The following is a 25,883-nucleotide window of genomic DNA, read 5'->3' as shown; positions in this document are numbered from 1 at the left end:
AAAACAAAAAAATGCATTTATAGCTAAAAATGCAAAAAATGCAAAAAATGCAAATAAATTAGAATACTCTGCATCAAGGGAGCATGAAACAAATTTTTAGCTAGGATAGCATTGTACAGAATAAAAGGAAAAAAAATGCAAAAGTCATCAACATCCTTACTGTAGTAATAATATTAGCTGTCTTTGGCTCTTCGGTCAGAATTCTATTGTTTTTCGTATTCAATGATTTTATAACACTGGATTCAAATTTAACACATTCATTACGATTACAGTGACCCCATATAGACACTTACTATTACTGCAGAGTGGCATCCACTGGCCCACCTTTTTTAAAATGTATTTTATTGACGTTTATTAAAGTTCAGAGTTTAATGCACCCTGAATAAAGTTTTCATTGGTCTCGTTGGATTCATTGGTCAAGAATTTAAATTAGATAATATACTATATTGTAATTGTATTTTATATAGGCTATAATACTTATTATAGGTAGGTACCTAAAATTTTTAGGTAATTATTTCACGAATATATTTTTTTATAATTTTTGAATTAATAGTTATTATCCTTTCATATAACATAATATATGGTAATATAAAAAAAATATTTATGACATTTGCTTTCATAGTTATCTTACAACAGATAAAATTTTTTTGATAAATAGTTTTAAAATTTAAATAATGTAAATATCCAGGTTATAATCTTAAGTTTTTGTTCACAAAGAAAATTTGTTAAGCTTATTACCTACCTATATTTATTTAGCGTAGTATCTGTGCTAATTTCATTATTAGACAGTTAACTATATAATATTTATTTTCAAAATCATACGATGATAATATAATGATATCTTTCTCAAATGTCGATAATAATATATAGCTAATGTGTTCTGGACATTTTTTGAATTCTTTTACCATAATAAGAATATTATATTATCTTAAAATGTATTTTTCCGTAAATTTTTCGTGTACCTATAAGAAATTTTCGATTAGTTTTTAAATATATAAAAACATATTTTAATAACAGGTGGCAGGTATAATAGTAATATTATAGTACCTACAATTATATAAACAAGTCAAACACCTTAAAAGCTACGGGCCCCAGTTCGATGCACCCGTTGCAGCTTCAATGGAAAATTCAGCACCGTTTAACCGGAAAGTCGGAGAACTCAACATCAAACCGACGCTGCGGCGCCGTCACGGCTACGACGCTTGTTACGATTTCGTCGGCGAGAGAGTGAAATCATTTATATCATTATCTTTTTTATTATTATTATGATTATGATTATATGTAATAAAAATATATTATTGTGTATAAAATGTATTGCGCTGTCCGTCACACGCGTTATGCAACGCCAACGCTGCGCCGCCGCCATGATGCAACGCCGTGGCGGGAAAGCAACAACAGCCTCCGCCGAAAACGACACATGTTGTCAGGCACTGTGGCGATCGTGTTGTAGTCGCCGCCGCCGTCATCACCGTCACTGCCGCGCGCCGCTGGCATTCGCCAACAGACCGTCGACCCTTTACGTTCTCGATTAATAAATAATAATTTATGACTATTGGCTATTGCACTAATAGAGCGATATTATTTCGATGATTTTGTTCTGATATTTTGTATGCTATCACGTCGGATATTATCTGGAAACTCGCGCACGCCGCGAAAAGTCTAAACCATACTATTATTAATCATATAATATTGTTGGTGCTTACTAATTATCGAGGAGGTAACCTACATCGGTTTTTCTTTCGTTTCCCTCTTTATTTGTTTTCGTCCGATCGCCTTGCGCGCACCTATATAGGTATAAAAATAATTTCGCACAGCGTTTGGAGTTCGTTTTCACGCGGGCGGCCTTGAACGGACGACATTGACAGTGTTCTCATAATATTTAAATAACCTATTTATATATAAATATTATATACACGCATAACAACAATAATAATAATAACAGTCTTACGCGTTCGCTCGCGTGCGTTTTACCTACATTGGTACCTACCTACTGCGCCCAATACTAATAATATAATTTTGTTCGCGCACAAATCCGTTGTTTCGGCGAACGGCGGCGGCGGCGCGGCGGCAGCAACAGTGCACAACCGGCTACGCGATATTTCATGTGCTTGCCGTAACAGCAATCAGTCAATCGTGACACGGACGCTCGGACGGACGGACGGACGGACGAAGACGCGCCCGAAAATGCCGCAGCTCATATTGGCCAACAGCGAACGGATCGCCGCGGTCGTCGACGACCACAAACCCGTCGGCACGGACGCCGATTTCCCCGACGTGCTGGCCGACCTGGACGTGGACGTGGACGAGTTGCCGGACGAAGTTGTCGAGTACGGTCGTGTCCGGGTGGGCGAGACCGAGGAGTCCAGGACCAGATTGGTGGCCGAACTCGAAGACATGATATACGGTGAGCGGTCATCTGTCATTACCCATAGACCTTTAAACTAATGGACAGCCGCGCTTAGAGAGAGAACCTGGGGGTACGATATAGAGTGAGCGAAAAAAGAAACAAAGCAGTAAAATATAATATACAGTTCCTTATGCGCGGGCTCCTTCACTACTTCATGTTCTTTCTCCCTCAGTTATATGGTTATATGATCGCCTAGCATTGATGGCAGGGCGGTGTGGAATGCGCTGACCATTAGTTTATAGGTCTGTGGTCTTTACCGCCGTTTCGTTTGGATACGGTTTCGGGAACTAGTGCCTAATAATGTTGAAATCAATAATTATTGTTAAGTGGAAATATTAGAAAACAGTTTATAAAAGAACCAACACAAGTAGCGCGAAAAGTTATATATTTATTGAACTTAAGATTTTGCACTAAATAAATTAACAATACTTTATCTCTAAGACAGAAAGAACTTATGGATATCATATGTTTTTGAAATTAATAATCTCACACAGTCCCTATATTTAAAAAAAAAAATCGTACTTACTACGTTTTCTGTATATTACTATAGGTATATTAGTGAATAATTGTGTAGAGTGTATAGTTCTAAGCAATTTTTCAAACATTTTAATGAGCTAAACAATTTTTATATTAATTCTACACATTAAAATTGGGGCTTGTATCGAAATTCATAAATATATGTAACCATATTATATTACGAGTATATTGATCATTGCTAAAAAACATTATTTTGAACACGTAATATAATACATATATTATTTAACTTTTTTGTAAATTATTAATTAATATTTGTGATATTTTTGAGACTTGGTCATTGGCGTCCACAATATTTACGTACGTAAAATTTACATTTCAATGACTACTCAGTACTCGTATATAATGAAATACATGATAATTTCACTAGGTACTTATTTAAACATAATATAATGTATACCTTTTTTTTTTTTTTTTTTTTTTTTCCAGTTTATAACCGACGACGTCGCGGGAATTGCTTTCGCATAACCGCCGCGATAATATAATGTATACCTATAGTATTATGCCAACAACTGGTTTTTATATTTTACCTACTTCAAATGCCCTTGATCTTTAAAATGAATATCTTATCTGGTGAATTTGCATTGTTCCTTATGGACACTTAGGGCTTCCACAAGGTTTATCGGAATTAGCCTTAAGTCCGTTTCCTGTTTAATACATTTATAATATAATATATATTATGTGTATGCCATTTAGTTGTATTCGTAGCTGTGCAGATATATATAGTAGCATACTCATATCTGGTACATGTCGTGTATACACAATGTGTAGTATAATATAAAAAACACAAGTGTCCTCCATACTAACGTTATTACTTCCGTTTTGAATTACTAAATTTACTACGAAACTATCAATATTCATTATTATTTCAGCGATAAATTTAAGCTCATTTTCGCGAAGAAATATTTGATTACATTTTACATTTATATTATACATGCCTCAATGTGCTCGTTTATTTGAATTAATGTAAATTTAAATCCTCGGAATTTCTAGTTTTTTTTAAACGTTAAATGTGTATAATTTGTATCTGCTGGATAAATTGTTAAATCTTAACTTAAATGATTTAAGTCTTTAAAAATATTAAAATCGAATAAAAATTGTGAATATCTGTTATCAGATACATTTTATAATTTATACTATGGATACATATTTCTGGCTATTTGTATTTACTTGCATCATTGCATCTTATGAAAACAATAATGTATGAAAAGAAATAATGAATTTACAAACATAATACAATACAATTTATAGTTATTAATCCATACCTTACCTTACCTAACCTTATCTATACGTTTTTTATAAATACAACGAAATTGTATCTGTGAATGTGTCATGTTAATGATTAATATAAAGTATAATTTACCTATACAATACATATAATATGCCAATATCTATACTTACACTTATCTTGAAAGCTCAGTGTACAACTTAAATATGATTGTCTTTTAAAAGTATTCTCGTGCATTTAATCTAAAATTAACTTCATTAAATAATAATAGAAGAAAAATAATATAACATATATTTTAGTTGATTTTAAGAAATAAATACATAGTTATTAATCCGTAATTATTTGTAGGTACCTATGACCAATTTAATAATGATTTATTTAGGGTGCGAGGAATATTTAAATTCATAAGTCTACCTATATTATATGTTATATGTAAGAAGAAAATGATTTTTATATCATATTAAAACAATTATATTCAGTTTAATTTTCGTTTATAATTAAGAACTAAAAATGTTCCAGAAAAATATAAAAAAAATAAACTTATTGTGATGTTAAAATGTTCATAATGTTCATAATCATAATAAATTATTGAGCGTTCATTTAATTGATGTTTACCTTAGCGAAATTCTGACGGAAATCTTAATGTTATTTTTTTCTTTATTCAGAGAAAGGGGATGTTACACCACACAGAATGGACGAAAAGTTTCTACTACGGTTTTTAAGAGCTCGACATTTCAAACTTAATGCCACATACAAACTAGTAAGTTAATTTAAGAAATTAAATCAATAGTTGAAAATAAGCTATGCATAAGTCTACTTAAGATATATTTCAAATCAATTAATAGTCTTTTTTGAAAAACTTTAAAAGGGATTTAAAATAATTAGTTAAAATAATTATATTATAAAACATGTTATGGATACATTTATAATCCTATAATAATAAGTAACAGCTACTATACTCCCACTCGTATACCTCACTTCAAAGCAATACTGGAGTAGGTATATTAATGTTTAAAATGTTAACATAAAATCCAGATTTCGACAAACGATCTTTTGTCAAGCTTACTAAAGATTAATTTTGGATTTTTGTTACCGTTTTTCTGATGAAATGTAATGAAAATAACTAATAAGCACATCAAATCATTTTTAAACCAAATAGTTTTACTCAGAATCTTAAAGCAATAGAATAAAGAATCTTTGTAATTTTTGAATTTAATGGTTTAACATCAAAATAAAAACTAATGGTCTACATTTTCATTGAATGCATTAATAGTTATTTTTTAATGCAAAGGATTATTGCAATGACGCACATTAAATAAAACACTTGCTTTTATATAAACATAAAATAACGATATCATTTTATATTTTTATAAATTTATGTCAGCGAGAATTTATAATTTCGTCCCTATAGTTTTGCAGTACTTTCTAACCAATGCACATGGTTATTTATAATTATGTACTTAGCACAAAAAACTTAAGTAGCCATTACGTTACATTCCTAATTCCTAGTAATAACTAATAAATACATTTATGTATTGATTAGCCTATAGAATTCCTATACAAATTAATTAATTTTTTTACTAAGTAATACAATATGTGTAACATTGTAAATTGTAATATTTTAATAGGCACCTAGGTAGTGAATATTTGTTAACCTTTATTCGTTAACTTTATGAATTGTAAATTATTTATATTGAATAACACTTTTTTTTATACAGGTAGATTGGTAGATAATATAAAAAAATCATACTGAGCATTCTTAAAATTGTAAATGTATAGGATCTTATCAATTGAATCACAGTAACTTGTGTTACAAGATTATAAATTATCCTCCTCTATTTAATGCAACAATATAACTTGTTTAAATGATTCTATTGTTTTGTGAATCTCTACGGGATCAATAGCTACCTACCTATGTTTGACTCATCGGAGGTCGTTTTGTCATTTCTGCTTATCTCGTGTAAATTGTTAGTCTCTGATTTCATAAGAGTTATACCATTCGAGGTAGACCTTAAACAGGAGATAGACAAACAATAATTATACATTAATACTATTAATAGCTTTATAGGTAGCTAGTTTACTATGCGTAGTGAATAATGCACTATGATGTGTCTTATGAAAGACGGATATCTAGGTACCAGCTAATGTTTGAAGGACACATGGAAAAATGATCTTTGACCTATACCTGTGTGGTGTCAACAACAATGTCGTTAAATTGTTTTGTAAAATGGCATCGATATTATTTTCCAATGTTTTTAAGTATGAGGAAAATTGGGTAAGTACCCTAGTACCTACTCATAATAGTAGAAAACAAATGATAGAGTAGGTATACCTATATTAAACTATTAAAGCTTGTGCATTGTTGATATTTTATCACCGTCGGCGTTTCTTCATCTAGAGATTATAAGTACTATACTACTATATATTATAACCAAACACATTGCATTCACAATTCAATATCCAATTGATGTATGCTAATAGAAAATTAGAAAATTAATGTTGTATACTTTATTTCTACCACCACCACCACCACCAAATAAGTCGTGATCTAGTCATGTCAGTGTAAACGGAACTCCGTGCGTTTGTTTTGTTATGAACACATTTCTACACATTATTCACTGCCGAAAATGGCCACGACTTTAATATACAATATATATTACATATATAAATAAATATAATGCATAAGAGTATGTGTATGTGTTTCGTTTCGTATAATAAATCGTATACGAAATATTCGGAGCTTATACTAAATATAAATATAGTATAAATATAACATTTATATTAAAAATACATTCCTCTCTCCGCTGAGAATCTAAAATGTTAAGTTATATTTGTTTTGAATATGGTCAGCTGTCAGTTGCTCAGCTAAGAAGATTTTTTAATGACTACATACTACATGTTCTTACTATGGATTTTCGACATCTATAATATATATATTTTTTTTCACATGGCTAAAACTGTACCCAACGGATTGCGCAACAGACAGGATCATTGATTTATGTGTTTTGATTTCACCATTTACCACGTTGAATTAATTCTAAAAAAATTTCCATAGTATATATTAGGTTATTTACAGTTGGAATAATGTTTTATAATAATGGGTAAATTAGTGTGACATGTTTTGATAACTATGTTTAGTATGAAATAAAAAGATTGTTATGTAAAAGCATTAAACAATTATCGACCGTTTTAGTTAGCTTTCGTACATGTATATTAAGATTTAAGGGTCATAAACAAACTCAGAGCTTAAATAATAAATATATATTATCAATAATGATGACTCAGGAACCCTTTTAAGTAAGTACTTCGGTATTTATCCAAGTTTAAAAACAGTATTGGAGAATTAAATTCAGTACTTAATACTTGTGTGTTCTATTATTTTGTATATTAAAGCTTTATTTCAAGGAAAACGACAATGACCACGAAATGGTGTGCAGTCAACTCGACCTAATTGATAAGATTTTCGTTGGTTTTTTTTTATTTGTTTATTAAACAAATAAAACGAAAGTAGGTTCGGTGGAAAAAAAACACTACCTAAGCAATGATTTGTATTTTTAAAACGTTAATTACTAGACAATTATATTGTTCCGATTATTATTTACGTCATATTTTAGATATGAATAGGTTAGGTAATAGGCATACAAAATATTACAATTATACCTACCTATATTCTTCAAGTTTGAATTACAGCTACCTATGTAGTATCATTTCTAATTATTTGTAGAACAATCTAATATTAACCTTTATTTGGAACTTTAATAATACATATTTTATATTTTATACATTACCATATTTAAGATTGTAATATGGACTATAGATGTAAATATAGTATAATAAGTATAATGTGGGTTAATCGTTTCAAAAACGATCAATTAAGAAAAATAACAACAAAATAAAAGACAGTTTTAATCAGGAAGTAGGTAACGGATGTTGTAATAATATTGTATAAATAAGTGACAATATTTATATCGTCATTAGTTGTTATGAATTCAGTACTTACGCTTAGGAAAAATATTTAATACACCTACCTATTTTGTTATGTGGGATAAAGTCGGAAACTAGGAAACTCTTAACTGTCCGCTTGCAGTCATGTCCGCTGTCATGGTTATAATGTCCTGAGTATAGATGTAAGAATTTTTGATGTTGTAGCGATCGTTACACATTATAGTCATACACGTTTACCTCGCGTCACCACTTTCCGGTCAACAATAATATGTCATCATTCCGGTTTTCATTTAAAATTATATCATTGATTCTCAACTGGACCAGGGTCCAGGGTTACCCTTTATTTATCTTAGGCCTCAATACCTGCAACCTGCTATACAATCATGAATCATGATTATTGTGTTCAGTGAATTCGATGGCTTTCAATATGTCTCATAATATTATACTTGAATGCACCTACGTAGTTTACGATGAATGCAGACTGCGGTATTTCAAGTATTATAGTTTTGTTGTTAAATATAATGCCAACATCAGTTTTTTTGTCCATACGAAATATGTACCTACCTATTATAGTTGGGACAATATTATATCATCCTTTAAAGCTTTAAACTAATTTTTCTTTGAGTGTATTTTAGAGAGGACATACGCTGTACTTACATAAAATACACTTCTAAAAATGTATATTTATCTATAACGTGAATATTTTAAAATAATAATATTTTAAATTAGATAAATATTGACAAACTATACAGTATACACTATACATGCGTCTAAATATTGATCTGTAAAAATAACACCTGACATAGAAATAGCATAAAATTAGTAGTTTATCTTAAATATATTAAAATAACCTAGTTTTGTTAGGGTGAAATGATTTAGAACGTATCATTGCCCATAAACCTAAGTGCTACAATGATAATTCTGTTTTGTAAGATCATAAAAAAGTTTAATATCTTTTTGTTTACAGTTAATTCATAGATTTAGCTGAAGCCTGTTTTTTAAAAAATAATATTAGACTTTGAGTACCTAAAAGTAAAAATTATATTTTGAAAATGATAAGGTAAAAAAATGAAATATTAATATTCCAATAAGCTTATTTTTAGGTATTCATCAATATGTGTTGATTCACTAAAAATGCTAAATACTACTGTTTTTATTTAAGAGCTTTTAAAAACAAATGTAGTAGTGTAGTAATCCCAAATATTTTAAGAAAAATCACCAATATTTCAGGCGTAACAAAAATAACGTTTGATTTACTTTTATGAATTATTCTTATTAATAAATCAAACAGATAATATCGTAGCACATACTTGCTCCATTCATCATATTTCATCCGGTATCTACTGTGTAGGTATATAAAACAATTTTAATTGTTTACATATTTGACAAAATATAATAGGTATGTAATATAAGTAATGTGAAATCATGTATCTTTAGATGGTATTATCATACTCTTTGATATATATTTGGTTTTGATTAGTTTTTGATTCAATGAGGACCCCGTTTAGATAAAAATATCAGCACACTTGTGTGGATATAGTCTTACCACATAGCGCAATGATAAATCAAATTGACGTGCGTGTAGTAGATAACGATGTTTCAGGTTTCTAGAGCATTCGGTGTCGGTGTGCGTTTAATATATTATAGTATACGGTTTTCGTGCCTACCTCGACGTTATTAATTCCATAGACTAATTTGATGCACAATCGTCGCAACTTCAGCAACAGTATTGAGCCATTAGGGGCATTTTAAATATATAGCTGGTCTCGGCGAAAAAACAAAATTTCGCAATCCGTGTAGCCGGAGCAATGTACGCTATACGACTATATTAATATACTCTTGCTAGAGCGCGTCCATTAAATTATTGTAATATGGGTTACCTACCTACTTACCTGCCTATATTATATATTTATATTATTATAATATATATTTATAAAAGTGCTAGTGTCGTGTATAATATACGAACTCGATTAAATCAAAATGTGCGGGTTTATCGTCTAAATTTATTTCACGTGAATGTGAAAAGAAAGAATAAGTACCTATATAATATAAGTGTCTCGACATCCTTGGCGGACAATCTTCAATGCGTGCGCGTGAACGCTGATTGTGTGCGTATAATGCACGTCATAATATACAATATAATAATATGTACGTACCGTGGAGAAACGACACCTGTTATACGCGACGGCGTCAATGGATGTCGTAATATTAATGCTGTTGGCGCACGCGTTGTGGCAGAACGTGGTGTATACCGTGCATATATAATAATAATAATATATTATTATGTGTATAATGTTATGGGTAGAGCTATGTGTGTGTGTGTTTTTTTTCTTCTTTCCGACGGTGAAAGGAAAACGCTATTGCAGAGAGTTTGTGTGCCCCAGCGGTCCGCGCAGATTTACGTTTTTTTTCTTTCACGATGCATACACCGCGTCTTCGTCTACGGGACGTTTTATTTCTGTACAGGATGTAGCAAGAGTAAAATAATAATAATAATATATCATACGCCATAGGCGCCGTGTCATATAATCTGTTATAATATAATATAGGTATAGTATTATTATACTAGGTACTCACTCATTATTATTATTATTGTATTCCATTACGTGGTTGTACAATCAACTGCTGCTGATGCAGGTAAATTAGACAAACGAAATTGTTTGAAACTGTCCAAGTCGGCGAGTACCTACATATACGATTTACGACCGAGAAAAATCTTTTTTTGTCATGGGATTAGTTTGATTAGCTGTACGTATAGAATAATTGTATAAAAATATACGTTTGGACAAAAATCATCAAATTTAATGTTATCAGCTTATCCGTACCACATTTCTGTGGCCCCAAATATCGCGGTCGTTTAGAAAAATTACTTTATAGGCCTTCTAAATCTACAAAAAAACTTTTAACGACTTAGTTTTCTGTTTTAGAATAAATTATTAAAGCTAAAAAAAATTTGGAGTTAAGTGAAAATTGTAGGTATAGTTTTAAAACAATATTTTTAATTCTACTATTCTCTTACTATTTCTAAAATGCTACTAATGAATTATTTTTCAAATAATTACTCAAATTATAACTTAGTTAAATTCTGAATAGATTATAAATTAAAAATAAATTATTGCAGTACCTATAATATTAATTTTTTCTAAATAATATATTATAGACACATCATTTTCCACTATACTCATTATTCATATATATATTTTTTTGAATCTATTTCCAAGTTCAATTAAAATAATGTTTACAGTGTAAGTTATGAAAAATATGTAATAGATTTTAAACTTAACTGTTTTTCATATACGTAATGAACACTAAAATGTTTAAGCTAAATGTTTTGAAATTTATTTAAATCTAAAACTGTCTATTTAGCATTTTAAATTTTTATTTTAACTAGTGAAAATAATATTAATGTTTCAGTTACTGTCTTTCAAAATATTATTTTTATCTTTATTATTTCTACTTATGATAGAAAAAGCACTAGACTAATATAAAGTCATGCCTAATATATTTTCTTTATTTGTTTGATATTCATATCAATTAATAAAATAAATAAATGTAAAGTATAAAGTTTCAAAAAAGTATTATTATTAAAAATGCAGATGATATACATTATAAAATGTTTCAAATTATATCGTATATGCAACATTATGACTATTATAATATATAATAAATGTATATTGGTTCATCAAATTATATTCTTATTACGAAAATTACTGTTTGTACAATTATGTTTACGGTAGAACTAATATAATGATAAATGCATAAATTAATAAATTATCTTTAAGAAACTCTTATCCTCTAAAAAAATTGGTAGTGATGTAGTGATTGTAAGATTTTAATCTAAATAATTAAGCCATAATAAGGCATATTATGCATTTTATAGCTCAAAAATATTTAGTGCCTACTTTTATATCTACCATACCAACGACAAAAATGTTTACAATATAAACCATATAGCTATGTAAACATGTGTCTAAATGCATACATACGTATTATTATTGTCATATTCTTAGCATGGTAGTATTATTGACAGTATCACTATGTCAGCGAATATTTTATAACATTAATTAAGTGTGTTTTGTTTAACATTTTAAACAACCTTGAATTTCATATAAAAACTCGAGGTTGATTATAATGAAACGCAAAAAATGTAGTTTTATAATACAAATGTGTAGATATTAAGATGAAAATATATTTATATTATCGTTTTTATAGCTACTAAAATTTTTCATACTTAACCCAAAGTTTAATTTTAAATATGACTATGGAGTATGTAAACTATTGAGCATTTGTAAAATTCGTTTGTACGTGACTTGTAGATTAGTATGCACATGCATTACCAGAACATAATGTTAAAATTCGTAAGTGTGCATTGTATATAGGTAAAAGTAAAAGTTGTTTAAAAATCGAATGTAGTACTGTGTAGTGTAGGTACCTGGTAAACGTTGCACTAAAATGAAGCTGATATACAAAAAGCTAAAAATGATTATTCGAATCTGCAGGCGTTTCAAGCATTCAATTAAAATAAAAAAATGTGCAGCTATGTTTTATTTTCATTGTAGGAATTAATAATATTTAACGATGAAATATTAATTCATATATTTTGTTATAATATAGCCATAAATTGTTTCAAGAGCTATTAAAGTATATTAATATACTTGTATAAAATATCATAACTGTAGTCTGTAAGTCATCCAAGATAATAAAATGTTTATATAATATAATTTCTTAAAGGTCAAGAGTTTCTTGAAACTCATCAAATCTATTCTTCTGGTTGATATAGTGAAGAATAACTGATATAATTGAATCAAAATACATAATTAATTTTCATTATTAAATACTGTGATTCAGTTTGGAACGAAAAAGCAATTATTAGTTTAAATAGTTTTAATAACTTGAGATATGTTTATTATTTTGAAAAAGTTTGGTGTAATAAAATATATGAGTAGCTTATGCAGAATTTAATGTCAAAAACTTAATTTATTAAAAATAATTTTCTACCCAATAATTAATATTCATCCTAACTAAACGGTATAACCCTACCAATAAGTTATAATCTCAGTTATAGTTGACTTATATTTTTTACTACCTGTACGTTTTTTATGACCATATTTGAATATAATAGGTTAATGTACTTAAAATAAGTTACATATTACGGTATATTTGCAATATATTAAAATAAGATTCATAAGACTAAATATAAGCCGTGGTACACGCTCTACATCGACACTAAGTACTAAGTAGGTACCTATGTCAAAATAATAATGGATGATAAAATAATTGTTTGTCTATATTATTATAAATTTTTAGTCGCCAACATTATTTTCTAAATAAGTTGGATCTTTTTATCTTATTTGTAAACATTTGGAATTTTCGACTTTTATACATTTTTTCCGATTTTAGATTCTGAGCGGAGCGATGAATATATTGATTTTACAATGATGTGTGTTTTTTATTTATTTTTTTTGTCTGTCATCAGTCATCACCTTTTGAGAATTTAAAACAAAGATTCTCATAAATATTTCATACTGAAACTAAAAAATCAAAAAAAATATAGACACAGTTACTTTTTACAGACATTTAAAATACAATTTGGATGAAATTACATATTAAAACCAAGAATAACGTTTTTAGTTATTTTGTTGTAATTTAAATATATTATTATTCGGATTTCGGGGATATATGAAACTTTTAGAGTATATAATTATATTTTTTACACACAATGACATTTTCAAATGTAATTTTTTGGCAAAAATGAATTTAACCTACTGTAGTATATTATGTATATTAATGACTACCTAATACTCAAATTAATTACTTTAATCACAGTAATATCATAAAATATACTTACTTAGTAATATTATATTATTCTGACGGACCGTCTTCGCTCAGAATCGTTATTCGTATACAATTATTTTATATCATTGAATTAAAATATTCAACAATTAACACCATCCATTACAGTGACTAACTTGTAAGTTGTAACCTACTATTGTACAGTAGAGCGACATCCACTTTCCAGCTTTTTCGTATAATGCTATTTTTGTTTATAAGTCAAAATGTTTGAAACTGTAATACACCGATTTTTATAACTTATAATTGGACAAGTTAGATATATAAAGCCAAAATATTTTTAAAATGATATCATGACTAGAAAATATTTGGTGAAAAATTGAAGTTTATGGTTATTCTTTTCTGAATTAGGTACCTACAATAAAAACAATAAATTGATTTTATTCCAAAATGATAGTTGTTGCGTAAATATTCGCATATAATTTTATCTCTCAAAGTACCAACTAAATACAAGTTTTCTAAATACCAGAATCCACTTAAAACGTTGAAAATTGAATCAAATATTTTCTGCAACAAAAAAAAATATTTATAATAGGTAACCTAATATTAAAATTTTCTTTTTATTTTACAATCAATTGATTTTACAATGGGTGTTTATTTTTAATTTTTAATTTTTTAATTTTTTAATTTTTGTGTCTGTCATCATGGTTTGGGGCAGTAAAACTGCTTCGATTTTCTTCAACAGTACCTATCTTGTTTGATGGGAAAGTGAATCTAGTTGGTGCATTGGGGAGGTCAACATTTAAAATTTTCACTAGTTTTCCAAGGCGCCGGGAAAACAACATAAAAATTAAGGGAAAACGGGAATTTTTACGCAAAAGCGGTTTTTGACAAAATCGATATTGGTTTTTGGTGCCACTCTAAGACAAATGACCACCGTATATACACGAAATTTTCACTGGTTTATTGTTTATATTCGAATTTTCTATGCACGATAAAATTTTCAAAATATTTTGATTTTTTTTTAACTGTTTAAGGACATTTTCAGTTTCCAATTTTATTAGTTTTTTTGAGTAAAAATAATTGAAAATGTAATACAAGGCTCCTACTATATTGTTACAATGAAATTTGAAAAATATTAAAAATCTTTAGTCACAGTTTTTGTTTTATAAGCATTTAAAGTTCAAAAATTGACAAAATATAGAAAAATCATGAAAATTAGCAAATTATCTTGAGTTAAGAATTCATAAAAATTTTTCTTTTTATATCTAAGACTTTAAAATGTAATACAATATTCCTTATAAGATTAACTACCTTTATCAACAAAAAAAAAATCTTTTTTTTTAATACTATAGTCTATAGATATAAGTATATAAAATGTCTTATACTTAGACTGACATACCGTCTGCGCTCAGAATTGTTTTTTTATACAATAATACTACTTGCCCACCTTTTTTATCTTAATATTAAGGTTAGGTTAGTATACTTATTATAATATATTATTATATTAAAATAGTATAAATATATAATATAATTATTAAAATACTTTATAAAGTATTAAAATATAATTAAAATTTAAAATTTTATAAATATTATCAAAATACAGAGTTATCACAACTGGTTTTGGTTGTTCATTATTCCCAAATGAACACAGACCGTGGTTTTGTCGCGCTAATGTAGTTCGTGAATAGGCACCGCACGGCGATAGTGTGAGCAGCCCCAGCGGACTTATAATATTCTAACTTTTTCTTTTATACATTTTGAAGATGTTTTATTCATTATTTTTAATAAACACTAACAATAGACTATTTATATTTTTGTATTTTACATCATATTTAGTCATGATAGTTTTTCAGACATTTTCTTGTCTTAAATACATGTTATTACTAATTAGGAGGAAGTATTTGTCAGAAAACATTATTTTAGGCTGTTTAAATACTTTGCAGATTATAAAGTTGTATTAAATATTAATGATAAATAATAATTGTTATTATACTCATACAGTCCGTAGGTTATTATTTATTATTATTTAGATTATAGACACCATATTATATTATACACATTTTTATACATTGTGCGATTTCATTAAGCTTTTTGTTGTTACATAATTAGCTTATTTTATTTCTGTTTAAAAATCTCGGTAAATACTCAAAATTTCCTTGATAAAATATTAAGATAATATAAATTAAATACCTATGCAAATATAGCAGAGGTAGTATGGTATACATTGGTTATGTTTTACTGATTTACACGTATGTTATTGTGTTAGCTAAAGCGAAATGTGTGTGAAATAATTACGAAGCCAGAGGCGGCGAAAAGGGAATTTTATTAGTAACGGTTTGTTCGATTTCATAATTGGCTTAAATTATTAATTTAATCTATTATAATCGAAACATTCAAAACATGTTAGGCTATTATAGTAACCAATGAAATGTACACATAATTAGTTTTGAAAAAAAAACATATTTTGTGTGCCTTATATCCATACTTAATGAGATTGGTTTGGTAAAATATACGCAACTGCGTTTTGTAATTAATACAAAATATCATCTATATAGATATATATATTAGATATATAGACATATATTACATAAAAATGTACTCAATGTATATTACACCTAGCTTTTTATTTTTAATTGTGGTCAAAATTATCGTTCAATGTAAACCACAATCACGCATATTTTGATTGATTAAAATTGCATGGTACAATAGTGTTATGCATTTTAAGCAAAATTGAATGGTTCGTTAAATTTGGCTTAACGATTGATATGTTGATAAGCAAATTTATATTATATCAAACATATTACGCACGAGGTTTATAAAGAATCCCGAATTATGTACTTTTGCAAGAGGCTTTTTTATATTATCTCCCATAAACAAATATTATGTCTTAACTTTATTTTTACGCTGGCATGCCGATGCTGATGTAATACCTAAGTTTTGGTATACACAACACAAAATTATAATATATTGATTTGAATCACTGAATCAGTGCAGTGAATTGGATTTTTGAACTTTCTATCGAATAACAGTATTCAGTTATAGGTATTAGGTACTCATTCAAAAGTTTGATTTTTAGCTTTTCAATTAATGTATTTATTTAGACGCGAATCTTTTACGGAATAATTGTACATTACTATTACGTAATACCTACCTATATGCATAATCTGAACTAATATTGTATTTGTGATTCGTATTACCTATATAGTTTTTAAATCTGAATATAATAATAATTGATCGATTTATTTTTATTTTTTAATATTTATTTAACTAGAATTTTTTTTTTTTTTTAGCGAAAGTGGTTAATTCATATTTAATTGTAATTTGTTACATATTATTCTATACTAACCTATTATTGTTTTTTGCTTTTTTGTTACAGTTCGTGAATTACTACAGATTTAGAGAAAGTCATCCAGATTACTACACAATAAACCCATTAGATTTGTCTTTCATAGCCGATTCAGAAGTACTAAGCGTTCTTCCTTATAAAGAACAGACAGGCAGACGAATTTTAATTTATAAATTAGGTATGTACAATTTTATAATACACTTTTTACTACTTAAAATTTGACCCAATTTGTATTTTTTTTCTCTACAAACACCGTAAATGGAAAATGCTTATTTTTCATATTCATCGTGTATGATGAATAGTGTTAGTGTGTCACACGTTTTTTAAAAATGATTAATTAACAATACATTTACGAGAAAAGAATGTATACCTGCACACTATATTATATATACCTACTATTATAATATAATATATGAATATATATATATATATAAATCATACATTTTTATAGTCCTCATCGATATTATCATTGACTGTAACAAAACGTAATTTGGATAGTCAATATATTACGCTAAATAAATATAGGCGTATGTGATATATAATGTGATTGTGATACTTACTCAATTAAGCAGACTTTTGCTAAATAAGCTGGAACTATATAATGTTATATTTTATATACAGTTGGCAGTTATTAGAAAAAATTCTAAAACTTACTGCTATAATGTTAGGAGAAATGTGCATGAAATTATACTATTTATGATTTGTATTTGTTTTGAACTTACTCATACTAAATTCTAAATAATAAATACTAATTATATTTTATAATTTATGTTTCTTAACTATGTACAATATTTATAAATATTTATTATATAAGTAGGTACATAACCTTATTTATAAAACAGTATACAGCCAACTATTATATCTATAATATATTAAATCCTTGTAATATTAAATAATTAGGTACTCTAAGAAGTAGGTATTGTCATGAAAAAGTATTAGAACATCTAAATGTACCTATTTTGATATGAAAAAGGTATCATCAATAAGAGATAAAACAAATGTTTTTATGCTCAATCAGTATAAATTGAAACTAAACGCACGAAAAAAATAAACATTTTCCTATATGGCGATGCGTAATAAAACTATAAAGGACATTTTTAAACCGAATAAAATTATACTACATTGGCCAAAAATAATTGTTTATTAAAGGAATTGTAGACTTCATAAAAACAACGTACGTTACAGTACAACGTATAGTTACTGAATAGTAAATATATATTTTCAAATCCTTGGAAAAACGTATTTGATGTAAATAGTAATTACCTACATCAACGTCGGTTGATATATCTGTATTGTACCTACCTATACTTATTTATATAGTTATGTTTTATCTCTTTTATATGATTTTTAATGATTTTCAGAATTACATTTAAAATTTAAAGTTGCTGGTGATTATACCATATCTGCAGACGACACAAAGCTTTGGCATTACTTATTTTTAAATATTTTACAAAATACCTAGTTTACGTCTAGGTACTTGTGAAATCAGTAATAATAATTTTTCTTTATGAATATTATATTATCTATGTAAATAATTCAATATTTTATAACGTCATGTTACATTGTTATAGTGTTTCAACAATGAAATATTATATAATTTTATGATTTTTGAACTATCTAAATGTATCTAATGTTAACATAGCTTAACTAAAATTATAAATCTAAATAATTTTTTCATCTTAATAAGTTATCTCTTATTTCCTTGTGTGTCCTAGTTATTTACGTATATACCTGCGTAGGTAGGTGCACACAGTTTATATTAATTATTTTATATTAGTACTTGCACTATAGTTTATCGTGGATTGGTACGAAATATAATATAACAGATACCTATACCGTTTAGAAGTATTTCCCCCAAAGAACTAATCAAAGGTCGTGTTTATTAAAAAAAATGAGATACACGTTGCTTTAATAATTAGGACAATAATTAATCATATGACGCAATGGTTTATATTTTTAAATTTGGAAGGGGGTACCACACTACTTACCCATCTCTAAATGCATAACAAGTAACAACAAAGGAACAAGTTGGAAATATGCAGGCAACAGTGATAACCTTCGAGGGTACTTTGCCTCGGTGTGCATGCAGATAATAATAATTATTGTAAAACAAAGTGCAACCTGCAGTGACGTGAATAATCATTAATCTTTGCGCACTATTATAATATACGTATTACGTCTTTCATCAAATGATAATGATAATTAATAATTATAATATAATATAATATAATAATATAGGTAATACAATAATAATAATATCAATTCTATGAAGGTCTTTTTGTCTGTTTTGGATCCTTATAATACATAAATACACAATTATTGTACTTGAATAAGTAAGTAATTCATATTGCAAGACAATAAGTAAAATCATCTTTGTGTGTATTACATTTTACGAGTATCTATAGTAACTTTCAGGGACTGGAACCTTTTAAATTTATCAGTATCGGTTCCGGTACCGGTTCTCCAAAAATAAAATAACGATTCCGGTTCGGTTCTGGTTCTTTGATGAAAAAAAATAAAGGTACCGGTTCCAAATAATTTAGGTTCCGGTTCCAGATAATTTCGGTACCAAAAAGTATAATAATTTCAAATAGTCATCCAGAATGTGGGTATAATTGAGGTTAGGTTAGGTTAGGTTAATTGAGGTATGAGAAATATTAGAAAACTCATAATATATCATAGATACATACTACATAGGTTATACACAAAACCGTAATACCTTTAAATATGATAAATAAAATTATTTTATTTTTGAACCTAATAGTACCTTTTTAATTTAAAAATTCCGGTTCAGTTCCGGTACTTTATTATATTAAAATAAAGGTTTCGGTTCCGGTTCTTAATATTTTAAAGGTTCCGGTTCCAGAACCGGTTCTTTTAGGTTCGGTTCCAGTCCCTGGTAACTTTATAGGCGTACGTTTCAAGTGTGAGCACTGAGCAGTAAACATGTTTTGATATAAATAAATAATTTAATGTAACAATACAATTAGTTATTATCACATATTCACATGAAGCGTTGGTACATTTATGGTAATAATAAATATAACTTATTGGTTATCATCGCAGTTTAGTCACAATAATAACAACAAGTAATAAATATAATAATAAATCAACAAATGTCGAAAAAATAATAAAATAACAATTTAATGACTAAATATTCAAATAAAAATTAAAAAATTATATTAGTTTACCTTAAAAGTTCAAATGAACAAATTATAATGTCGTTACATCGAAATATATGTGGTAGAAATGTATTGTACCTACCTATTTATAAAATATCAGCAAAGTGTAAATTCCTATGCGGTCGGGGTAGTAAAATTGTACACGTTTATTTAGCGGTAGTGTAGAGGAATTTAATAGTGGCAAATCCAACAGCGTTCTCGTATGGTATTTGAAGTCTATTGTGACTTTAATAATTCTCTTGCACGTAATGTACTCATTAGTCATTAATACGCTGCTTTTCTGTCGGAAAAATATGCAAAGGGATTAAAATATTATAAGTTTTGCCCTCTTGTGAGTTTGTAGTTGATGCAACTATAATTGGAATTATTAACTACTTGAGTAATTTAAAGTTCATCAAACTGACTTTACGATAAATAAATAATTTTCGTCAAAACCTTTTGACTAAATTTAGGATTTATTTGTTAGTTGTTTAATTTTTAATTAACCGTGTTCTTTACAAAGAATTCAGTGGCATAACTATATCAGTTGTGCAAGTAGTGTGGCCATAATATAATATGGTTTCTTCTGAATAATTAAAATGTATATGAAATCTTTAACCTATTACTAATTAAAAATAATTCAATGCATTTATACTTCATTGCAGTCTTACTTAACTTTCTAAAAAACAAAGAAATTGTAAACTTCGAAACTTGCAAATTAATTATTCTTATTTTATAATATTAATTTTATAAGTTGAGAACAATATACAACAGTTACCTATAAATTATATTGAAGTCGACATTTAACAGATTTATTAACATTTTATACATTCTAATGTTTTCACCCACCTTTTTCCCAACACATTGTCACATTTATTAGGTAGGTACCTGTATGAAAATGTCCAATAAATGTACTTCGTTTTTATTAGGTTTATAATAACAATAATTAATCTTTATGAACTTTAATCTTAACGATTGTGGACTTAATATCCCTAGATTTGTAGATATTTGTATGCAGTTTGACATGATTTATTTTTATGATAGGTACCTAAATAACGATAATTTGCAATATTATACATATTAAAATTCCACCTTTGTTTAATTTATCGTTTTTTTTTTATGGATTTTGAATAATATTTTATAAAATTTTACTGACCTATAAAATAAAATAAAATAAAAAATATCAGCCTTCAAAATTTTGAATTTTATCTTTCAACTATAATTATATAATTATAATAAATAAAATTTAACATTATGTTGATATATTTTTAAAAATTATACAGGTTCCTTCACATTGCTTATACGTTTTATGTTACACCATACATATGCATAGGTAATAGTTGTATACCTATATTATCCTTTTAATAAAAACGTTGTATTATGTTATTTCTATTTTTACATTTTTTTTTAATCTTTTTAAATATAAAATAAATATATATATAAACAACATATAATATAATATATATATATATATTTTGTTTAATTAATTATCTTAATTTTTAAAAAATTAACATTTAATGTTTAAAAACAAAAAAATATTTTGCATTGTTATATTTTTTTTGTCATTATTTGCTTCATCACTATATTGATTAATGATATTCATTGATTATCTGGTAAATGATCACACATATGTATTCATATAAATTTAAATTGTATCATTGCATATATTGCTGATGTTTTTTTTTACTTAAATAATTTTACTGTTTTTAAAATTCAACATTTTGTTTTTCTGTTAAAATAATTTTTCTCAATACGAGTAAATAAAAAATAGAAAATAGAAACTGCTTATCTTAACCAAACAATAAAAATAAAAACCACATTATCTAATTTATAAACGTACCTGCTTATTATAGATAGGTATTATCAACTGGAAATCGCTGAGAGATTTTGTTTAATTTTACTACTTAGCAAAAAGTCTACGCATATATAATGCAAATTTAAATACGTAGATAAAAAATTAAAAGAGTATTAAAAATTATAAAAACTTAAAAGCGCATTTTTATATAAATAGTAAATGCCCGACAAATAATTAGGTTTCCGTCAAGTCTCTTTTAATAGACATCATATAGAGTCATGTATTGTACTTAGGTACATACATATTCGTTTATACTTTTATTAATAATTTTGACAATTAATAATAATTAATATTAACACAACATTCGTATGGTTGCTTTATTCCTTTGAGTTATATTTATTGTTCTGTGATACTTGCGTTTCACGGTGCAATATATTTCACTGAATAAAAATTGTAGGTTAACCTAATTATCACTGGAACGCGATAAATAATAATATTTACATCCTTATAGTCTCGGTTAATTGACGTTTTGCAAAATATGTATTTGATTCGTTGACTTGTTATTATGTTCTCAGGTAATTGGGACACCAACGACTTCGACATGAACGAAATACTTAAAGCGTCGCTGGCCACGTTAGAGCTTGGAATTTTAGAACCGATAGCTCAAATACTCGGAGGGGTGGTCATATTCGATATGAACGGATTCACGCTTCAGCACGCTTACCAAATCACTCCAAAAGTCGTTTCTACGATTTTCGACCTCATCGTCGTATGTTGATTTTTGATTGCTTTTACCCTTGTCGGCAAAAAAAAATAAATAATGCCATCGCATCATATTATTATTATAACCATGTTGTGCAATATACGTTATATATTATTATTTTTATCCGTCCCACAGTATAGCATACCGATGAAAACGTACGCGATTCACATAATCAACGAGTCGTGGGTATTCGAAACGGCGTTCAATCTCTTTAAGCCGTTTTTGGGCAAGCGTTATAACGAAATGGTACGTACTATAATATTATATATTATTTTCTATAAGCTGGAAAAAGCTAAATCTAAATATTGTGTCATACGGTTGAAATATACTGAAATTATGTTGTGCTGTATACTTGTATCACCAAAGTTGTTATTATAACAGTTGAAGGGATGATTCGATTTACATCGTAAACATAATATAATTGCGATCAATCGATATTGCCATAATAATATATTTTCTTGCGTTTAATAAAAGTAAATTGCGCTTGTCGAGTGGGTATCGTAGGAGAAACTGATCATTCTTGAGCTGCACCGTACAATAATGATTCAGTATAATTGATTATGCATTGACAACAAATATTTATGCTGTCGTTATTTAATTTTAAAATATTTTGGATTAACTATAAATTATTATCTAGTTTTTAATTTTTAATCGTCATAATTATAATATTATAAATGTGTTAAATAAGACAAATTGTATACAGTATATCTATAGGTACCTATTCGTAAATAATACAATGTAAATATAATATTGGGATATGCAGGTTGTTCAATACATTTTCTTTATTATTTACAAAAAGTTTCAGTTTGTCTATTTGAACTTTTTATAGTTTTTTTTTTTTTTATATTTTACCATTTTATACATAAAATATTTTATTATTTGTATATTTTATTGGTATTATTAAATAATTTAATGTGTTTTATGTTTACAGTTATTTTTCCACGGTAAAAATATGGACTCTTTGCACAAACACATCGATCCGAGATATTTGCCAAAAGTATACGGTGGAGTGCGTCCGAATTATCCTTATCAACATTGGTTTATTAATTTGAAGAACAATGCCGCAGTAGTAAAAGGTAGGTACATACAATAATACGATAATAACAGTTTGTCGATTGACCTTAAAAAGCTTGGAAACTTAATTGTCTACGTTTTATGATAGTAATTATTATAACAGTTTGAATGACATCTATGTTGTTGCGTAGATAGTTGTGCCTATGTTGAAGTCAGGCAAATTGGGTTCGGTAAATTAACTACCTAAAGGAAAATGCATAAGTAAAATAATATGTAATAAATATTTACCAATACTTAATAGTACGCGTGTTGTGTATTATTTTTACTTATACAGACTTATATAATGAAAACATCTTCGAATAATGCATTTATTATCAGCATAAAACCAATAACACGTTATTTTCTAAAAAAAGACAATTATCTATTTGAAAGTAGGTAGGTAATGAAATTAGTTTGGTTAATCTCATCGTATATTATGTTATATTATACTTTTTAGTAATTTCGAAATACTTATGATATTATTGTGTTGATAACGTATTAAGTATGGTTATCGTTGGATAATTTGAAGTTATATTGGTGTGCCATGTGCCATAATACATAAAATGTACAGTGTACACAAAAATATACGTATTGATTATTACGTAAAAATATAAGTATATGAGTATATAATATATATTCTGGAGGGTGTTAGATTTATCTCGGTAACTCAGTCGTTGTTAAAATTACATTTCTCCCAATGGTGAGAGCGTATCGAGGATGTAAATTCGATAATTTAGAGGAAAACTACCTAGGCACTTATATAATAAAATAAATATATATTTTATTTAATCGATTTAAAAAGATAAATACCTATAGTTTATATACCTACTTTGTCCGTTGAGGCGACACGATATTGTAATTTTGCATTCTGCTTGAAAAAAAATCCTAGAGAGTAATGAAACTATACGACTCTTTTGCCGTCAATCATTGTACTACACACTATGGCACTGTATAACTTGATTAGTTCAGAGGGTAAAGAGTAGGTACGTAATTTAAACTAAATATGACAGATGCACGTGTGACATGCAGTGTGACGTTTTTGTAAAAATCGTCATCAGTTGATACTACCAGCACGCTGTCAAACTTATGTAGTACTTATGTGTTATTTAATGCGATTAGATTTATTAATTTAAAGACAGTTCATATTGTATTATTTAATATAGTTCCAATACTGAATATCGATCATAGGTACTATTAAAAATATTGTCAGACGTCGCATCGTTGAACATATATCTTCGAAATCTACGTAGTTCTAATTATTCGTTTAGCTGTAACATATTAAATGTTAATTTGGTAATTTCTAATATTTTATGGTGTACAATAATATATAATAATACAATTTTTTTTTTTTGTTTCAGAAATGGAAAGCTTGGGTTATTCCATTGATCCTAAATGATTTTAAGTCTCGTTGAAACGTGATACTATTGTAATTACTAATTACTCATATAATTTTTTTAAATTTTAAGTCTTATCCTTTTTAATTTTTGGTTCATGTTTATCATTTTTATTATTTCATTTTCAATAAATATATTATATCATAAAGTATTTAAATAAATCCATGACATTGATCATCCATGACGTTCATTTTTTTATACTATTTTGCCTTATATATTTATATATATATTATATATACCTTATATCTATGTGGTTTTACAAAAAAATTAACATTATTTAATCATGTTTTTACTTAGGTAATAATAATTAAAATACAAAGCATGGAGTTAAGTATAATGTAACAATTTGGATTATATTTTAGTTAATAATTGTTGATGCATCTTTTTTTAGGGATTAAAATAGGTACCTATAATATTATTACTGATTGGTAATAACAATATATTATAATATATCTCACGAAATA

The 25,883-nt window shown here is 27.3% G+C and overlaps 1 protein-coding gene across 1 annotated transcript; it reads left to right on the top strand.

The window, feature by feature from the left end:
- Window positions 1-1,420: 1,420 nt before the first annotated feature.
- Window positions 1,421-25,603, top strand: LOC100160994 (alpha-tocopherol transfer protein). Its single transcript, XM_001949515.5, has 7 exons — window positions 1,421-2,404; window positions 4,835-4,929; window positions 17,284-17,431; window positions 22,785-22,978; window positions 23,108-23,218; window positions 23,904-24,048; window positions 25,384-25,603. Exons 1-7 carry the CDS (start codon window positions 2,185-2,187, stop codon window positions 25,419-25,421), a joined length of 951 nt encoding a protein of 316 aa, XP_001949550.1. The 5' UTR covers window positions 1,421-2,184; the 3' UTR covers window positions 25,422-25,603.
- Window positions 25,604-25,883: the final 280 nt, after the last annotated feature.

This window comes from Acyrthosiphon pisum, chromosome X (genome assembly GCF_005508785.2).
Source record: "Acyrthosiphon pisum isolate AL4f chromosome X, pea_aphid_22Mar2018_4r6ur, whole genome shotgun sequence".
NCBI lineage: Eukaryota > Metazoa > Arthropoda > Insecta > Hemiptera > Aphididae > Acyrthosiphon > Acyrthosiphon pisum.
This window is presented reverse-complemented; position numbering and strand designations above follow the sequence as displayed.

Coding starts and splice junctions, on each gene's coding strand:
- LOC100160994 (XM_001949515.5), top strand. CDS start 2,185: ATGCCGCAGCTCATATTGGCCAACAGCGAACGGATCGCCGCGGTCGTC. Junction 2,405..4,834: donor ACTCGAAGACATGATATACG/GTGAGCGGTCAT, acceptor TTCTTTATTCAG/AGAAAGGGGATGTTACACCA. Junction 22,979..23,107: donor CGATTTTCGACCTCATCGTC/GTATGTTGATTT, acceptor TCCGTCCCACAG/TATAGCATACCGATGAAAAC.